This window comes from Cydia splendana, chromosome 27 (genome assembly GCF_910591565.1).
Source record: "Cydia splendana chromosome 27, ilCydSple1.2, whole genome shotgun sequence".
In the NCBI taxonomy this organism is placed as follows: Eukaryota; Metazoa; Arthropoda; class Insecta; order Lepidoptera; family Tortricidae; genus Cydia; species Cydia splendana.
Genome location: NC_085986.1, coordinates 2,688,250 through 2,705,628, shown reverse-complemented (window position 1 = coordinate 2,705,628; position 17,379 = coordinate 2,688,250). Strand labels below are relative to the sequence as shown.

The following is a 17,379-nucleotide window of genomic DNA, read 5'->3' as shown; positions in this document are numbered from 1 at the left end:
TCTCTTTAGTGGCTAGAGTTAAACCAAGAAAAGTCTGCAGAGATTTTGACAGCACAAGGTCAATCTCGAGAAGTCTATTAATAGAGTTAGACCAAGAAAAGTCTGCATAGATGTTGAGAGCACACCAGTGCAGGTGTTATTTTAAACGTCAAACTTCTATGAAATTATGACATATAAATAACACTGGCACTGGTGTGCTCTCAACATCTCTGCAGACTTTTCTTGGTCGAACTCTACTAATAGACTTCTCGAGATTGACCTCAGATGATTCACTTTACCACATAATAAGTGTCTTTATAATAATTAAAATTTTGGCATTATTCCTGGATTAAATATTTCCCTTTTGGTTGACCAAAAGGGAAATATTTAATTGTTGTTGGGTTGTTATTCAATTGATTGAATACAGTCAGTTGTTGTTTGTTTCTAATTTTTTCCAAAACCTTTGGCACGGATACGGCATAATTATGATTTCCTCTTTCTTTGGCGTATTCTAGTGTTCTGTTTTCATTACTGTAGAGTCTACAGTGTAGACAATACAGATAATTTTAATTGTTTTAACAACACCTTTTCTTTAAACTTAAATTTCACAGACTTTTCACCTTTGACAGGAATATTGCTAAGCAAATTTGTTTTCTATGTATGTCTTTAAACATGTTTGTATAACTATGTAACTAATTTCTAACCTAAATCGCAGATTTTGTTGGGAGATACTTGTTTTACCATTGTAATAAACTAATTCGCAGTTACGAACATCTACGCTAAACTCAAGTATCTCGGTCATCTATATGAATTACAAGTATCTCTGTTTAGTTACTTGTCTTTAGCGTAGAAATGGGACATATACTTGAATTTAGCGTAGAATACAGGGTCAAAAAAAGATACTCGGATTTTAAAAACATGAATATTTTGAAAACTACACATTATTTTACAATTATTTTTTTGGTGAAAGATGTGCCTGAAATTGTAGATTCCGAAAATCCAAAAAAAACGTTTTTGAAAATTTTCGAGTTACTTGTTTTCTGCTTAGGGCAGCCGATCTATTGCCATATATGTCTGGCTCGTTCAAATTATGTCCGACTCGGACGCCTTGGGTGGTCACGACAACTGACTTATGGGTGACTGAATTGGGTGATGATAAATCTGAAGTGTGACCACAACTTTGCACTCTAGGCCTGTGACTCTCACACGTAGGGCTAAGGTTGTAGTATGTTCATGTTCTCTCACTCTCACTGATCGTATTAAGCGTGAGCGAGATGGAAGTGCGTGCCCGGGAGCGCGGATATCATGTATTTTTATTTAAAATTTAACCACTGAGTTTCTTCAAGCATAATATTGCCCATTTTTGGAAAAAAATCATATGTAGGTAGCATACCTATAGCTTTTGTGCAAAATTTATTATAAATTTTTAAAGTGCATTCTAAACCTACGTATGTTCGTGATTCCATTCATAATTAGTCCATACAATTTTAATTACGATCCATGCTAGAGAATGCCTTGGTTGAACGTCGTAACCCAATTGGTGCTCTTTTACTTCCTAAGTATATCATTTAAAAAACCGGGCAAGTGCGAGTCGGATTCGCGCACGAAGGGTGCACCATAATGCAAAAAACGGCAAAAAAAACGATCACCCATCCAAGTACTGACCCCGCCCGACGTTGCTTAACTTCGGTAAAAAATCACGTTTGTTGTATGGGAGCCCCACTTAAATCTTTATTTTATTCTGTTTTTAGTATTTGTTGTTATAGCGGCAACAGAAATACATCATCTGTGAAAATTTCAACTGTCTAGCTATCACGGTTCGTGAGATACAGCTTGGTGACAGACGGACGGACGGACCCCGTTTCACCCTTTGGGTACGGAACCCCAAAAACCTTTGTCGGGAATAGCTCTTAGACTATAAAGTGTTAGTTACGATCCATGCTAGAGAATGCCTTATTGTAACCCATTTGGCGCAATTAAATCCAAGTGTCATGCTACGCGTGGCGCGCTAGCATGTATACGCTAACGATCTTCGGTGATGGCGACATATCGCAGTAATATTGAGATCACGAGGTGTAGTCCAGGCTGTAGAGACGGTGTCTTGAATAATATTGCACAGTGAAATGCTACGTATCGCCTATATTTCAAAGTCAGTCAAAATATTATTTATTGAAGTAGGCCTAGCAACAAGCATTTTTAAATCGCCACTAAGTTACTAAGCGCCACTTGCACCATATCTATAACCCGGGGTTAATCGGTTACACCTCGAGCTTATACCATGGTTACCAGTACAATTTGACACTGGGTTAACGGTTTAACGGGTTAGCCCCGGGTTAGTGGGGTGGTGCAAGTGGGCCTAACAATCATACGCGGCCATTCACATAACGATCATTTCACACAAACAATTCTCTACAATATCTAGGCAATAATCCTTATAGAAACCGTGACAGAAACCATCTCCTTGATTAGAGTATACGCAAATAAAGGAAAGCTTCACACAACTTCTGACTCCATCTATTCGTAACTTTCCACGACCAAATCTAGTTAATAGTTAACAGAATTGGTGTGATTTCGCATAACATATTTATGCTCACGACTTACACTAAAGAAAGGACGCGTAGCACGAGGAATTTAGTATTTTCCCGCCTGTTCCTGTCTTTATCGCACGCACGTAATTATTTTGCTGTCCCGCCCATGATGCCGGCGGTCAATGGCACTGTGCGAGCGGGGACTTTTTAGGGTTCCGGACCCAAAGGGTAAAAACGGGACCCTATTACTAAGACTTCTCTGTCCGTCTGTCTGTCTGTCTGTCACCGGGCCGTATCTCATGAACCGCGATAGCTAGTAGTTGAAATTTTCACAGATTATGTATTTCTGTTGCCGCTATAACAACAAATAGTAAAAAGTACGGAACCCTCGGTGGGCGAGTCCGACCCGCACTTGTCCGGTTTTTTTTGTGAATATACAAATAATTCTAGTTTAGTATGTAAAGGATTTGTATCTATCTAATACCTTTAAACGAGCAAATATTGTTTATTTATATATTTATTTCGGGGATCTCGGAAACGGCTCTAACGATTTCGATGAAATTCGCTATATGGGGGCTTTCGGGGGCGATAAATCGATCTAGCTAGGTCTTTATCTCTGAGAAAACGCGCACTGTTGACTTTTTACATGTTTTCGGTCTCCCAGATATTAGACGTTTAAGGGGCAAGGCCACAGAAGAAATAATAGTACTACCGTACAGAAAGGACACTTCCTACAAACCCGGAGTTTGACAGCGATTCAGGGTCGAATCATGATATCCCTTTCTAATATATGGCACTATCCCTTTCGGCTATTTAGGGTTGTCAAAATTCAAGTGATTATCTTATCTGTGGTCGTGCACGCACAAGGAAGTCAAGTGGTGCCAACCCTAATAATTGCTCGGAGCAATGCTGAGCCGAACGGAGCCGAGTTCGACCGAAGTCAGGAGTGTCTCCCCACTGGCAAGGCGGCCTAATGACGCAAAACCCCGTGTTACCGTATAAGCAGCTGTCATTATCCATTTAGCGCAATTTACGCGCACGCTCACATTCCGCGCGAGAAAAACGCCTCTGTGAGTAATGGCGGCGGTTCCGTACAAAATAGTTTTTTTATACTAACGGAGAAAACGGTTTCCACTAACTAAATATTAACAAATTTTGTTAACAGATTTTGATGTCGATTGCTTCATAATAATATGTGACGTTCCACGGGAAAAGGTACCTTATGAGGGTTTCTAGTTTCGGAGATATTAAATGTTTTGTAAAGAGGTGAAAAAATGCTCAATTTTTTTTTATTGTGTGATCTGAAACCTTAATGCCTAACGTTTGTTTACCTGTTTTTATTTTTGTTATAAGTTAGTTATAAGCCTAGTAATGTCGTCTCAGAGTTTAGTAGAAAAGGTACCTTATGGAAAAAAGATTGAAAATTCCCAAAAAAACTAGTCAATACGGGAAAAGAAGTTTGGTAGAGAACTGTATTAGCATTCTGCAAAACTAATTTGATAATTTCAGTTCTGGTTGGGGCGCCTCGCAAATATTATAACCGTACATAGACCGACATCACAAATCCAAGTAGACTGCTATTATACCAAAGTTACTCTCGTCAAGTCTTTCTTAACTAGAATAATCTTCATTTGGTTTGGTCGCATGCAGTAAATCAGCCATTGGTTTGCTGAAAAATGCCAATACCCGACGCATTACCTTATGGAATATCTGAGGTCATTGAACCTCAATGCCGCTTATCTTCAATAGCAACCGAAATATATTATTGATAAGAAATAGACGATTTATACCATCTTAACCCCAAAATATTATTAGTTTATCCTAACTGTTCCATCATCATCATGCTTCATCATGTAACTTGACCACAAGGTACCTTTTCATTACATACAAATTATTGGTCTTTTTTAAGATTATTATGACGAAGAACTAATTAAATTGGGGGCAGTTTAATGTAAATTAATATTTTCTATTCATAAAAGATAAACTATAATATGATTGATATTTTGTAGTGATGTATTATTAGATTTATTTCCATAAGGTACCTTTTCGTAAATGTATGGAGCAAATACTGTTATTGTTATGTAAGTTTAAAGTGGCATAAGGGGTTAAATATAGTATTTAGTTGGGGTTTTAGGATTTATTTCATTTGAATGACAGAATTTCTTTCATATGTGTTCAGAAAAATTGATTGTGTGTCACATTAAAAGTAAAAATATTCAATTTTGTGATTTTATATGAAAAAGTCAGAAAATACATTTTTACCTCTAAATCGGTATTGTTTTTTGCTTAAACTGTCTGTCAGTGTCGTTTTCTAATAGATAAAATTTAAATCTTGAGAGCTCATTGCAATCAATCGTGAAAATGAAATAAAACTTTATTTTCAAGAGATTGGTTAGTATACACATAAATCAGTCGATATCAAAAGTTTCTATTTGCATTACAGAACAAGTCGCAATATTTTTTTAATCTCAGATATATAAGGCATTATTATTTGTAGTCAACTATGTAACTTACTTCAGGAACATAGTTTTTTAGGCGGCTAAACTTAAAACTTCTCTATCGTAAAGTTGCTCATTTCACAACATTATTTTCAAAAAATCATATCTCTGTAACTACGCAACCTAGAAGGTTGATCTTTTGTGTTATCGATAGCTTATTTATTGTAGATTACTGGGGTATGCATAACTCCATACCCGCCATAAGGTACCTTTGACCGTGGGACGTCACATATATTCTAGTTTTAAAGGTTTCGCTGTTTAAACATATTTTTTTATTGCAAATTTTGAAAAAAGGAAGACCTATAATATAAACCTAAAAAATCATGGAGAATGGAAAATATTTAGAAGTGGAAAACCATTTTCTCTTTTGGAATGCACGAGTACGTTTTATTCTTCCCTCTTAACTAAAAATTGATTTTGAATAATTCGTGAAAAGTAGTTTTCACCAAGGTACTTTGCTGAAAAATCTCAGTTAAAACTTAAAACTAAGTATATAATATTCTCCAAGGCGTTTTCAAATAAAAGTATGGATGAGGTCTACGGTACTAAAACCTCTTAGGAAACCGGCTTGTTCAGGAGGCTGGAAGTCATCTAGCCTGCGTGCGAGACGGTTCTGAATGACTCTTGAAAACATCTTGTAGAGATGGCTCAGAAGTGAGATGGGTCGGTAATTCTTGAGTAGGGCATTGTCACCCTTTTTGAAGAACAACACCACCACACCTCTGTTCGGTCGGAGTCGAACAACTTCTGAAGGGCCATAAGGACCGGTTTAGTACCTGCCTTCAGAAGTTCGGCTGTGATTCCGTCTTCACCGGGTGCCTTGTTGTTTTTGAGCTGTTTGAGAGCCATTCTAATCTCGTACAGGCTGATGTCCGGGATGTCTTCGGTATAATGTCGGGTCAGTCTAGCTCTAGGGTTTTCCGCCAGACCAACTTCGGGACTTTTAGTCGATGTGTTTCGTGTTTCTATCGAACGATAATACGTGAGAAACTGTACTTCATCTAGATATAGGCTTTCGTCAGTACGGATGCAGATATTACCATACCAGTATGTCTAATTCCTGCTATAGAAGGCCCGGTTTTGTATATCATTAGTTATCATATAGGAATAAGTTTTTATTTTAACTCGATCTCTATATATACTAATACTCCTTAGCTGAATTTTTTCAATTAAAAAGAAAATAAGAATTAAACATTTATAAAAACAATAGTTATTTGTTTTACAACAGGACAAAGTTGTTGTTTTTAAACTCCTCGTGCTAATATTGAGCGTTGCGAGGGTTTCAAGGCACGAAAATGAAATAAACATTATACTTACCGACTGAAACACAAAATTTTTCAGCGCAGCAAACGCGAGAAAAATATTAACGAACATTACAAATAATATTCAAATGAATGTTATTCAAAATCACGTAATAGCACATTACGATACAAGTGCGAAAAGTAGGAAACGTGGAAACTCGTGTCGATTTAAAACATTCCCTTCGGTCGTGTTTCAATTTATCGCCACTCGTTGCGACTTACCTTTCCGCACGTGTATTGTACAATGTTTTACAGTACATATGGGCCCTTTAATTTTTTGACATAAGCACGTATTGTCCTTAATCCCGCCCTAGGGCGGTAAAGTAGCACCATATGTTTTGTAATAGTACATTGTGTATTAAGGGCGGGAAATAAGAAATTACGAACGAGTGTCAATTTTAAGCCCGACGCGAAGCGAGGGCTTAAAATGTTCACGAGTTCGGAATTTCTTTACCGCCCGTGGCACACACAATGTTTTTCATCACACTTGTAAGGAAAAAAAGGAGAATTAATAAAAACAAACTTCTGTATAAAACACTTTTCCGCCCTAGGGCGAAAATTTCAATTTCCCGCCCGCAAGCCCTACGTGTAAATAAGTGTTTTTCATCACACTTGCTCGGAAAAGATTTTTTCCGCCCTAGGGCGAAAAATTCAATTTCCCGCCCGCAAGCCCTACGTGTAAATACATCTTTTCCGAGCAAGTGTGATGAAAAAATCAATTCTACCAGCCAGCATGAGCAAACAACTCAAAATTTGCATTAGATTAAGTAGTTAGGTACTTTTCCACTTTTGTGGATAAAATTTAACTTTCTCATCGGTTTTTGAACAACAATGAGAACTTTTACAAGCTGCTGTGGTCCGTAAAATGATTCAATGTTAGTACATATGTCTCACAACAGTTTAATTCGACGCGCCTTTGATGTTTGCGTATATAAATGCCGACGCTACGCAAGAACACAGTAGGGTTGTCACAGACTTTTACACAACTGCCCAAGACTTACACTTGACTTACTATAAGACACGCTAGCCCTGTTAGTAGTACCGAGCTACTAACAATGGCGATGTATGCAGCTCGGGTGCGCGCGGCCCCCCCTCGCCCGTCGCACCCCGCACGATTGCCTTGTCTAGACGGCATCGTCGAATGACTGTATTGTTTTATAGACTGTGGATCAGCCGGGAGATAGACTACCCGTCCCTCTTTAATTAATACAGTTAGAAAAAGACGGGTAGTCTATCTCGCGGCGAGATACTGTCGCGCCAATCATGTGCTTGGCCTACAGGCAGGCGTGGCTCACTCCGCGATTACGTCGCTTTGCTACAGGTAGTTAAAAGTACGTCCGCTCCACACCAATTTTGGTGGCTAGCCATAAGCCGCGCGTGGCGCTGTCGCCACCTAGCGGCCATATCTGTCCTGATCGTAACAGACGCGTTTTGTTAGAGACTGAGTCTTCTGTACCTGTGTACTATTATTTATTCTGTGCTACAGGCAAGAAACGCAGCCAGACGAGATCGTGCCGACAAAGCCTTCGATAATTTATCGTCCCCGCAAAAACAACAGGAAGACGGGACCTGATCAGCTAGCGGGGTTTAGTCTATACCATAGACTAGTAGATATAAGACCGACAAACATACAATTACGCGTTTGATATAAATTGATATAAATATGGGTGACCCAAAATTACGTTGCCAGATCGATAGGTAATACAATTTTTTTGAATATATTTTTACTTACTCATCATTATCACCCCTTACCGCATACGAAGCCATATATGGCGGATAAATATTTAACTCTATTGACATCTATTAAAGTTCAAATTTCAACAAATATTTTTTAGTATATGCAGTAAGGGGTTAAAATTTAATCTTCTTCTTTACCTTCGATACCCAAACGCAAACGTTTGTGAAAATCAACAATACGCCGCAGCGAAATTCTTTGTCAACGTATTTTTGGGCTAGGTAGAAGGTACCCTATGTAAAAAGGGCGACCTACAACAATGTAAGTAAGTAATAAACGCTTAATTGTGCAAAAAAATATTGGTTACAGCAGATAATTTATAATGGTGTAGTACAAAGGCGAACTCATCCCTATGAGGGATCTTTTCCAGCTAACCTACAATGATGAGGCACTCGACTTGTACGCGCACGTTTACATGGAGGATGTCAGTCTTCTGTATTTACTAGCCTCTGGTATATAACAACATTTATACTTCATTACAGTCCCATCTCCCATCGTCTACGTCGTATGATAATTAGTACATAGACCTTATTGCATTGGAATAAGGTCCACCGCTGGTCGTTTAAGCCGCTTTTTGTACCTTAGGACTTACCGCATTGTTCTTAATATAAAAACGTAACAGCCGCATCTAAGTAAGTTTGAATGGTCGGTGGAATTCTTTTTAATATTGTATGAGAAAGGTTGCAAATATGTCATCATCTTCCTCGCGCTATCTCGGCATTTTGCCACGGCTCATGGGAGCCTGGGGTCCGCTTGACAAAATAATCCCTAGAATAGGCGTAGGCACAAGTTTTTACGAAAGCGACTGCAATCTGACCGTCCAACCCAGAGGGTAAACTAGGCCTTATTGGGATTAGTCCGGTTTCCTCACGATGCTTTCCTTCACCGAAAAGCGACTGGTAAATATCAAATGATATTTCGTACATAAGTTCTGAAAAACTCATTGGTCCGAGCCGGGGTTTGAACCCGCGACCTCCGGATTGAAAGTCGCACGCTCTTACCGCTAGGCCGCCAGCGCTCGCGAAAGGTTGCAAATATGTACCTACTCATTAAAATCAAGGAAATTGAAAGATGTGGTGGCCTCAACGCCGCCGCAGTAATGTCGCAACAGTAATGCAGCTGCAGTTGAATTCCGAATGTCACCTTTAGATTTACGAGTTTTTAATAAATTCCTTTTTGTTTTGTTCCAGCCAGCGCAATGCCTACATCATCGAAGATCAACCGTGAACTGCGGCCCACGCAACTTCCTATTGAGTAAGTAAATTATATTAGCGACCCGCCCCGGCCCCGCACGGGTTTACAAAACCTTAACAAATTATACACCTAGACCTTCCTCAAGAATCACTCTATTGATAGGTGAAAACCGCATGAAAATCCGTTCAGACGTTTTTGAGTTTATCGCGAACATACGTACACAAGGTTCATAAGGTTCATGCATTTCAAGTAAATAAAAAAATAATACATCATCTGTGAAAATTTCAACTGTCTGTAATCACGGTTCGTGAGATACAGCCTGGTGACAGACGGACGGACGGACGGACAGCGAAGTCTTAGTAATAGGGTCCCGTTTTACCCTTTGGGTACGGAACCCTAAAAACAACGGGTTGCACTCCGGGAGTGCCGACAGAAGTGAAAACTCAATAACTAGTCCAAAATGTTTGCAGCACTATGTATAATTGACCCATCTTCCTTTCTATTGAATCTATCCTAACCTTACTGTATGAAACTTTAGTTCCGAAATTGCTGGCCAGTGAACTTAAATTTGTAGCGTTAATTGTTTAAAATTCGAATAGAAATTGTAAAGTTACCTTGCAGACCTCGCATCTAAATATATTTGGTCATGATATTTTGAGTTTTATTCACCAGTACTAGAGTTCACTTTTATTAGCGATTTCATCAAGATGAGACTTTATTGAATTATTGAATTATATTGGAGTGATATAAAGTTAGAATGTAACTGTGAGATCCTCGTATTTCAGCCCGTACAAGATTAGAACATTGAGCTTTATTGCTTAATATAAAAGTCCAGTTTTAAATAATTGACCTGATTATGATACGTTATGACTAAAGTTCTTTGGTGAATAACATTGTCCGTCACACATGACATAAGTCACGCAAGCGCCCTGCGCCGCCTACATGAAACAGCCGGCTCAGGCATACATTTTCGCCGTGCGGTAGAAAGAGAGGAGAGACGCCTTCGCGTTACGCGTTACGCTGTCCCGAGTTTATCATTTTTTCCCCACCTCAAAAAGTGCTCAGCGCCGCTAAAGAAGTTTTCACTTCAAAAATATACAATTTAAATTACTATAGAATTCACGCAATTACATACAGTAGGTACTTTTCTTTATATAAATTGTATCTTGCCTAGCCCTCAGTTAATTGTGCGGTAACTCCGCCTAAAAGGGCCAGTGATTTCGATCGATAATTCGAATTATGCCATCCTAGTGAAAGCGAACCGCCTAGTTATTTCTTATGTGTACAAATTAGTGAAAAACATGTGCCTGCTCAGGTGTGTAAACGATTCGTTGTAGCAACTGTGTTGGCTCAGTAAAAATTGTACCGCGGGGCGGATTAGATTGTCTAAATCCGATATTTGTCTGTGATTCTTTGATCGCTTTTAAAAGTTCAAAAAATACGTTGACAAAGAATTTTAGGACTTCCTTTCTTACAATTATAATATTTCCACCATTATTTAACTAAAACTTCAAAATATTCACCTAAATCTTTGCTAATGACATAATCATATTTCGTCATAATTTCATAGAACTTTGACGTTTAAAATAACACTTGCACTGTGTGTGCTATTTAAATTGTTGCAGACTTTTCTTCGTCTAGCTCTACACACGTGTGTCAATGTATTTTTGGGCTAACCATATATGAAGCTTCTTCTGAATCCGTATAGTGAAAAAGTTATTAAGATTAAATCGGTGTCTGTGTCTGCAGCTAGGTACTGATAGTGCGTTTTATTAGAATAGAAGAATATAAAAATTTATTCGTAAGAATAAACACAGAAGAGAAAATTATAGAAAACAGAAACACATAGGAAGGAAAAAGTGCCACGAAATGGTCTTATTTCATACTGGCGACTTCCAGCGCTGATCTTCCGATGAGACCTTAAAAATGTAGACGAAGATGAAAGACTAAGTTCCGGACGATTGAAAGGATCCATCTTCAAAAAACCAAAAAATATTCTAAATAATATTTATAGTCGGTGTGAAACTGAAGATATTTAACAGAATGTGTTTATAAACTGAAGTTAAGGTGTAACATGTATTGACATAATAGAAAGAGTATAAGGTATAGTGCCAGTATCTTGGATTTCATTAGCGGACCCTTTGAAACAGAAGCTGGGGATGCAAACGTGATAAACGCTACAGAAGAGAGAAAAGTAAATAGCTATTACTCTACAATAAATTAAAATAATCTCCAGGTTTGCTGATCTTTTATTGCCTTTATGGAGTCTTGGTTTATTGTACTTAGTGTTACAACAGTTACAATAAAATTGAAAAGATTATCTAATGAGAAACTTACCAAATTAGAAGAATCTTGAGTTTTTAGGATAATATTAGAATGAAAGCAAAAGAACAAGGCAAGATACCTATCCTAACCCATCCAGTTTGAAGCAATTCAACTCCAAGCAAAGTTTGTGACGTGACGTGAGAAATATAAATTAGGTTGATCAAGAAGCAAGCACAATGGATTTCACAGAAGAATCATCAGATCCTTGGAAAAATGAAACAGAGAACCTGAATACCAGACCTATTGAAAGCACTGTACAAGGCTACAGAGGCGTCGATTGTACAGCCAAGGTATCTTCCACAATAGCACGAAGAACCTCAACAGTGACTAGCTATACAAATTTGGCCAGCATATCACGAGCTAGACCTTACACATATATTGGGGATTCAACTACATTGACTAGTTTAACACAGGAAAGAACTGCCACTGATATAAGACCTCAAAAATTTACTAATACATCATTCAAAGGATGCTCTCAAGTTAAAGGCGATACTTCACCATTTTCAAAAGTTTATAAAACTGATTCAACTGCCACATCGTCCAGTAGATTTCTAGAAGATTCCACGACGATCGGAGATTTTTCGACAACGTCCGGAAATAAAAGCGATTCATCGACATTTTCAAAAGCTTGTAAAAGTGGTTCAACTGCTGGCACGTCTAGCAGATTTTTAGAAGATTCTACGATCGGAAGTTTTTCGACAGTTAATAAAGGATTAAATGCGGTACCGTCGACTAGTACGTCTTCAGGATGCAGCCCCACAAATATGAAAGGGGTTTCTATGCAAGGACGCTCAACGAAATATAGGTTCGCGTACATCCATTCATACCTTTAAGGGACTACCCCATGCCAATGACCTTCGATCTGAATCCCTTAGTTTTCTAATGTTTTTGTAGCTTATTGTATTAACAGCAACGGCTTTAAGCAATATAGTATCCCGTATTTACTTCAAAGTTCATTGTCTTCGAGATATTTGGCATCAAAGTTGAACAGTTTTAGGCTAAAAAACTGGTTTTCTGGCCATAACTTTTGTGTTAATTAGTTTAATATTAAAACACTGGACACGTTTTTCGAGACGTCAAAGACGAACCCAAATATATAGATTTCGTACATGTAAGATCCTTCACAGCAAACTAGATACGAAAAAAGTGTTTATTTTGACACAGTTTTGACAAAATTCATAAAAAAATAAGTATTCATTTCTTTCAAAATCCGGTGGACAAAACCGGAGATAAAAGATTGAAGAACCGATAACCGTTTGTCTTATAATTCTATCTGTAGTGCAAAAAAAGGAGATACGATTCAAAAATCGATGAAAACTTCGGGTAGCCCCTTAACAACTTTTTGTTTATATTGTTGAAATTTTAATGGTGGACTTCTGTGATTTCTGTAACTTTTGGGGTGGTACATGTGCGGCTGCTATCAGTATGAGCACACAATATTTGCAGAGCTGTAATTCTTAAACATTCATAATAGTTTAATTATTGTGATAAATATGATTTAATATTATTGCAGATTGAGCCACGAGATGCCGAAAATCAAGGTGGGCCCGGATCTCCGCAACGCGAGAAAACCTCAACACAGCACGACAAAGTAAGTTTTCTTTTTGCTTTGAAACAACAAACTAGAATTACCATAGAAGTCTGACTAGAGCTCAAAAAATAAACTCCACGTGTATTGTGCCGCGAGCAGTTCAACTGTACAGTCACCTCACCTTCAATAATATTTACTCTTCGAAGGCGGCAATCACAACTTTTTTCTAATTAGCGGGATCTTTTTAGAAAATAGTAGTTTGTGTTACAAGGGATCAAAATGGTATATTTCTGTCAAGGGCGTACATTGAATCCTGAATGAAGCTGAGCGTAATGAGGGATTCAAGTGTTAACGCCCAAGACGAAATAATTTTGATACCGCGTGACATACTGCTTTTCACATCAACTATGAGGAAATTGTTATGTTCCAAAATATGTATTGTTTGACCAAAAAAAAATAGTATGCAAGAAAGAAAAGTACAACTTTGATCCCTCCTAGCAGGGAAGAAAAGTGCCACTTTGATCCCTCCTAGCGGGGAAGAAAAATCCCTTTTTCGAATAGGTGATGTGAAAAGTATATTTGTGGAGAAGGGATAACTTAAGTGTCGCAATGTGACAAAATATATGGACCCCAAAAAAACTGGTCTTACTTAGATTCAATATGTATTTCCAGGTTAAAACCACCACATCAAGACAAATACCCGCTGATCCCACCCCACCTAAAACCCGGCTACAACCCCGAACTGAAGAACTTCTTCCTCAACACCGCGCTCCAGCTCTCGGGTTTGAGCCAGCTGAAGAAGGAAGAAGAACAGGATAGAAGGAGACTACACAAGTGCGATGTGGCGGGGTGCCACAAGGTGTATACTAAGAGTTCGCATCTGAAGGCGCATAAGAGGACGCATACAGGTATGAACTTAACATAGAGAATATTATTTAATTTTAGGGTCATTATTGGAGCGCCTCAATACCCTTATTTGTGGACACACTTTTGACTAATTGGCTGTATTCAATTATTTTGTAGAAACCCTGTTTTCTGCCAGATAATTGCAAACGTAGGTAATCAAAATTCAAAATATAATGCAACATATACAAAAAGGTGATTTGGAAGATAGCTCAAAAATTCACATGAGCAGACATCAAGGCATTTAACGCCATATAAAAACGGAAAAATAAATCAGCTGTTAAAATTGAGTTGCAATGTTTTCTTGCAACATTATGTAATTACTTAGAAACTTTTAACGAAATTGAAATCGGAAAAGGCTGTTTTCGTTTTATAATTGCAGATGAGCTCAATAATGCTCTATTAAATAAAATGCATTAATTTACCAATCCAGCTTTAATACCCGATATGTACAGTCCGCGTCATATAGTAGGTAGCATCTAAAGTATTCAAATAGTTCGGTACACCATATTATTTGTATGGCGTACGGAACTAGTCGTATTTGAATACTTTGGATGCTACCTACTACCTACTATACGACGCTGACTGTACCGGACTACTTTTTGACCGCACACTTTTGACAAGTAGCGGAACAACTTTTTTAAATTATACTATGCCACAGCCACTTTGTCAATAGAAAAAGGCGGCAAATTAAAAAATGGGTTGATCTCCCATAGAAAATGTGAAATTCGCGCCTTTTTCTTCTGACAAGTTGTGTGTTTGAGTATAAATATCTATTATTTTATTTTCAGGCGAAAAACCCTATTCGTGCGGCTGGGCAGGCTGCGACTGGCGTTTCGCTCGCTCCGACGAGCTGACTAGACACACACGCAAACACACAGGGCATCGTCCATTCACGTGCCCCCTGTGCAGACGCTCCTTCGCACGCTCCGACCATCTAGGACTGCATATGAGACGGCATTGACCATTTTATTATCATTATCTACCATTCTAGACAGACCTTTTCACTATACCCGTATCTACAATTAATATATGTGTTGTAGCGTCAGTGTCATAAAACCATACTACTGCGAACAATGCTTAACTGGCTCCGGCGAGCTGACTCGCCACACAGGGCATCGTCCTTTCACGTGTCCCCTGTGTAGGCGATCTTTCGCACGCTCCAACCATCTAGAACTGCCTATGAGACGGCATAGACCATTTTATTATCATTTTCTACCATTCTAGACAGACCTTTTCACTATACCCGTATCTACAATTAATATATGTGTTGTAGCGTCAGTGTCATAAAACCATACTACTGCGAACAATACTTAACTGGCTCCGACGAGCTGACTCGACACACAGGGCATCGTCCTTTCACGTGTACCCTGTGTAGGCGATCTTTCGCACGCTCCAACCATCTTGAACTGCATATGAGACGGCATAGACCATTTTATTATCATTTTCTACCATTCTAGACATACCTTTTCACTATACCCGTATCTACAATTAATATATGTGTTGTAGCGTCAGTGTCATAAAACCATACTACTGCGAACAATGCTTAACTGGCTCCGACGAGCTGACTCGACACACAGGGCATCGTCCTTTCACGTGTCCCCTGTGTAGGCGATCTTTCGCACGCTCCAACCATTTAGAACTGCATATGAGACGGCATAGACCATTTTATTATCATTTTCTACCATTCTAGACAGACCTTTTCACTATACCCGTATCTACAATTAATATATGTGTTGTAGCGTCAGTGTCATAAAACCATACTACTGCGAACAATGCTTAACTGGCTCCGACGAGCTGACTCGACACACAGGGCATCTTCCTTTCACGTGTACCCTGTGTAGGCGATCTTTCGCACGCTCCAACCATCTAGAACTGCATATGAGACGGCATAGACCATTTTATTATCATTTTCTACCATTCTAGACAGACTTTTTCACTATACCGGTATCTACAATGATATGTGTTGTAGCGCCAGTGTCATAAAACCGTACTACTGCGAGCAATGCTTAACTGGCTCCGACTAGCTGACTCGACACACGGCATCGTCCTTTCACGTGTCCTCTGTGTAGACGCTCCTTCGCACGCTCCGACCATCTTAGGACTGCATATGAGACGGCATTGACCATTTTATTATTATTTTCTACCATTCTAGACAGACTTTTTCACTATACCAGTATCTACAGTATGAATATATGTGTTGTTGCGCCAGTGTCATAAAACCATACCACTGCGAATACTGCTATTAATGCTTTGACCATTTATCTTTAATTTTCCATTGTCTTAGTCTGCACATAGTCTCTTCAGTGGTGTTGAAATACTTGAAATTAACATATGGTTTACACTGCAGGTGCGAAAACTATACTACATGCTATCAATGCTTAATTGGCTTCGACGGGTTGAATATATTAGTCTATATTTAGCTCTCAGCACTGGTTCCATGAGTTGCAGAAGCCGAGTCCAAAAACCATACTACTACGAGCAATGCTGTTGCAATGTTGAGCAATGTAGACGCTCGTTCGCTAAGTTCTCTGAATATTAGAAAACATAAATATAGTCTGTCAAGCCATTTCTGTCAGTAGAAATAAGCGGCAAATTTGTTAAATGTAGGCGCGAAGGGTTATCGGCCCATAGAAATTTTGAATTTCGCGCCTTTTTCTACTGACAAAGTTGTTTAACAGACTATAATTTTAAACAACGTATAAGATTCAGTAAGTAGCTGTCGAATTATAAAAGGCTCTCTTCAGTTTTTTAAAGGCTACGACTACGAATAAAAATGTACAGTCAGCAGCAAAAATTGCTAAGCGGGCGAGGTATTCAAAATTACCTTGACTCTCTCTTATTCTCTTTACAATAAAGTCGCGTCAAGATCATTTTGAACACCTCGCCCGCTTAGCAACTATTGCTACTTACTGTACAAACAGCAACACTCTTAACTGTCCATCATTGGACCTTATCCCTTTTGTTTTAAGGGTAAGATGGACAGTTAACAGTGTGTTGTAAGGATTGGAGTATCAAAAAGCTACATAAACGTTGTATTACTAAATAGGCGTTAAAATTATAATAAAATGTATATATCGATAAAATATAAAAGAGAAATTAACACAAAAACGACTGAATTATGCTTTTGAATGGAAAAGACATTAAATGTGACATTCTGGGACAAAAGGTGCTACTTTTGCAGTTAACAATTAGTGGAATTTCTAATTGTAAAATCCCCGTAGTCCTTATCGACATTTCGACAACAAAAAGGGGCACCTTTTTCCTAATAACGACACATAGATATACTTATTGTGGCATTAATACTTAAACTAGGGCCAGTATAATTACATTTATATTTTTAAATAATTATGTTAAAGTGATATTTTATGTGTTTCATTAGTAG

General features: G+C 38.3%; 1 protein-coding gene across 1 annotated transcript in view; it reads left to right on the top strand.

Moving 5' to 3' along the window:
• LOC134803770 (Krueppel-like factor 3) overlaps positions 1-15,193 on the top strand; it is a 102,304-nt gene extending 87,111 nt beyond the window's left edge. The window contains exons 5-8 of the mRNA XM_063776607.1: positions 9,232-9,295; positions 13,074-13,151; positions 13,764-13,999; positions 14,786-15,193. Of these exons, the coding sequence (XP_063632677.1) occupies positions 9,232-9,295; positions 13,074-13,151; positions 13,764-13,999; positions 14,786-14,958 (551 nt within the window). The 3' untranslated portion in view covers positions 14,959-15,193. The remainder of the gene's footprint in view (positions 1-9,231; positions 9,296-13,073; positions 13,152-13,763; positions 14,000-14,785) is intronic.
• The last annotated feature ends 2,186 nt before the right edge of the window (positions 15,194-17,379 follow it).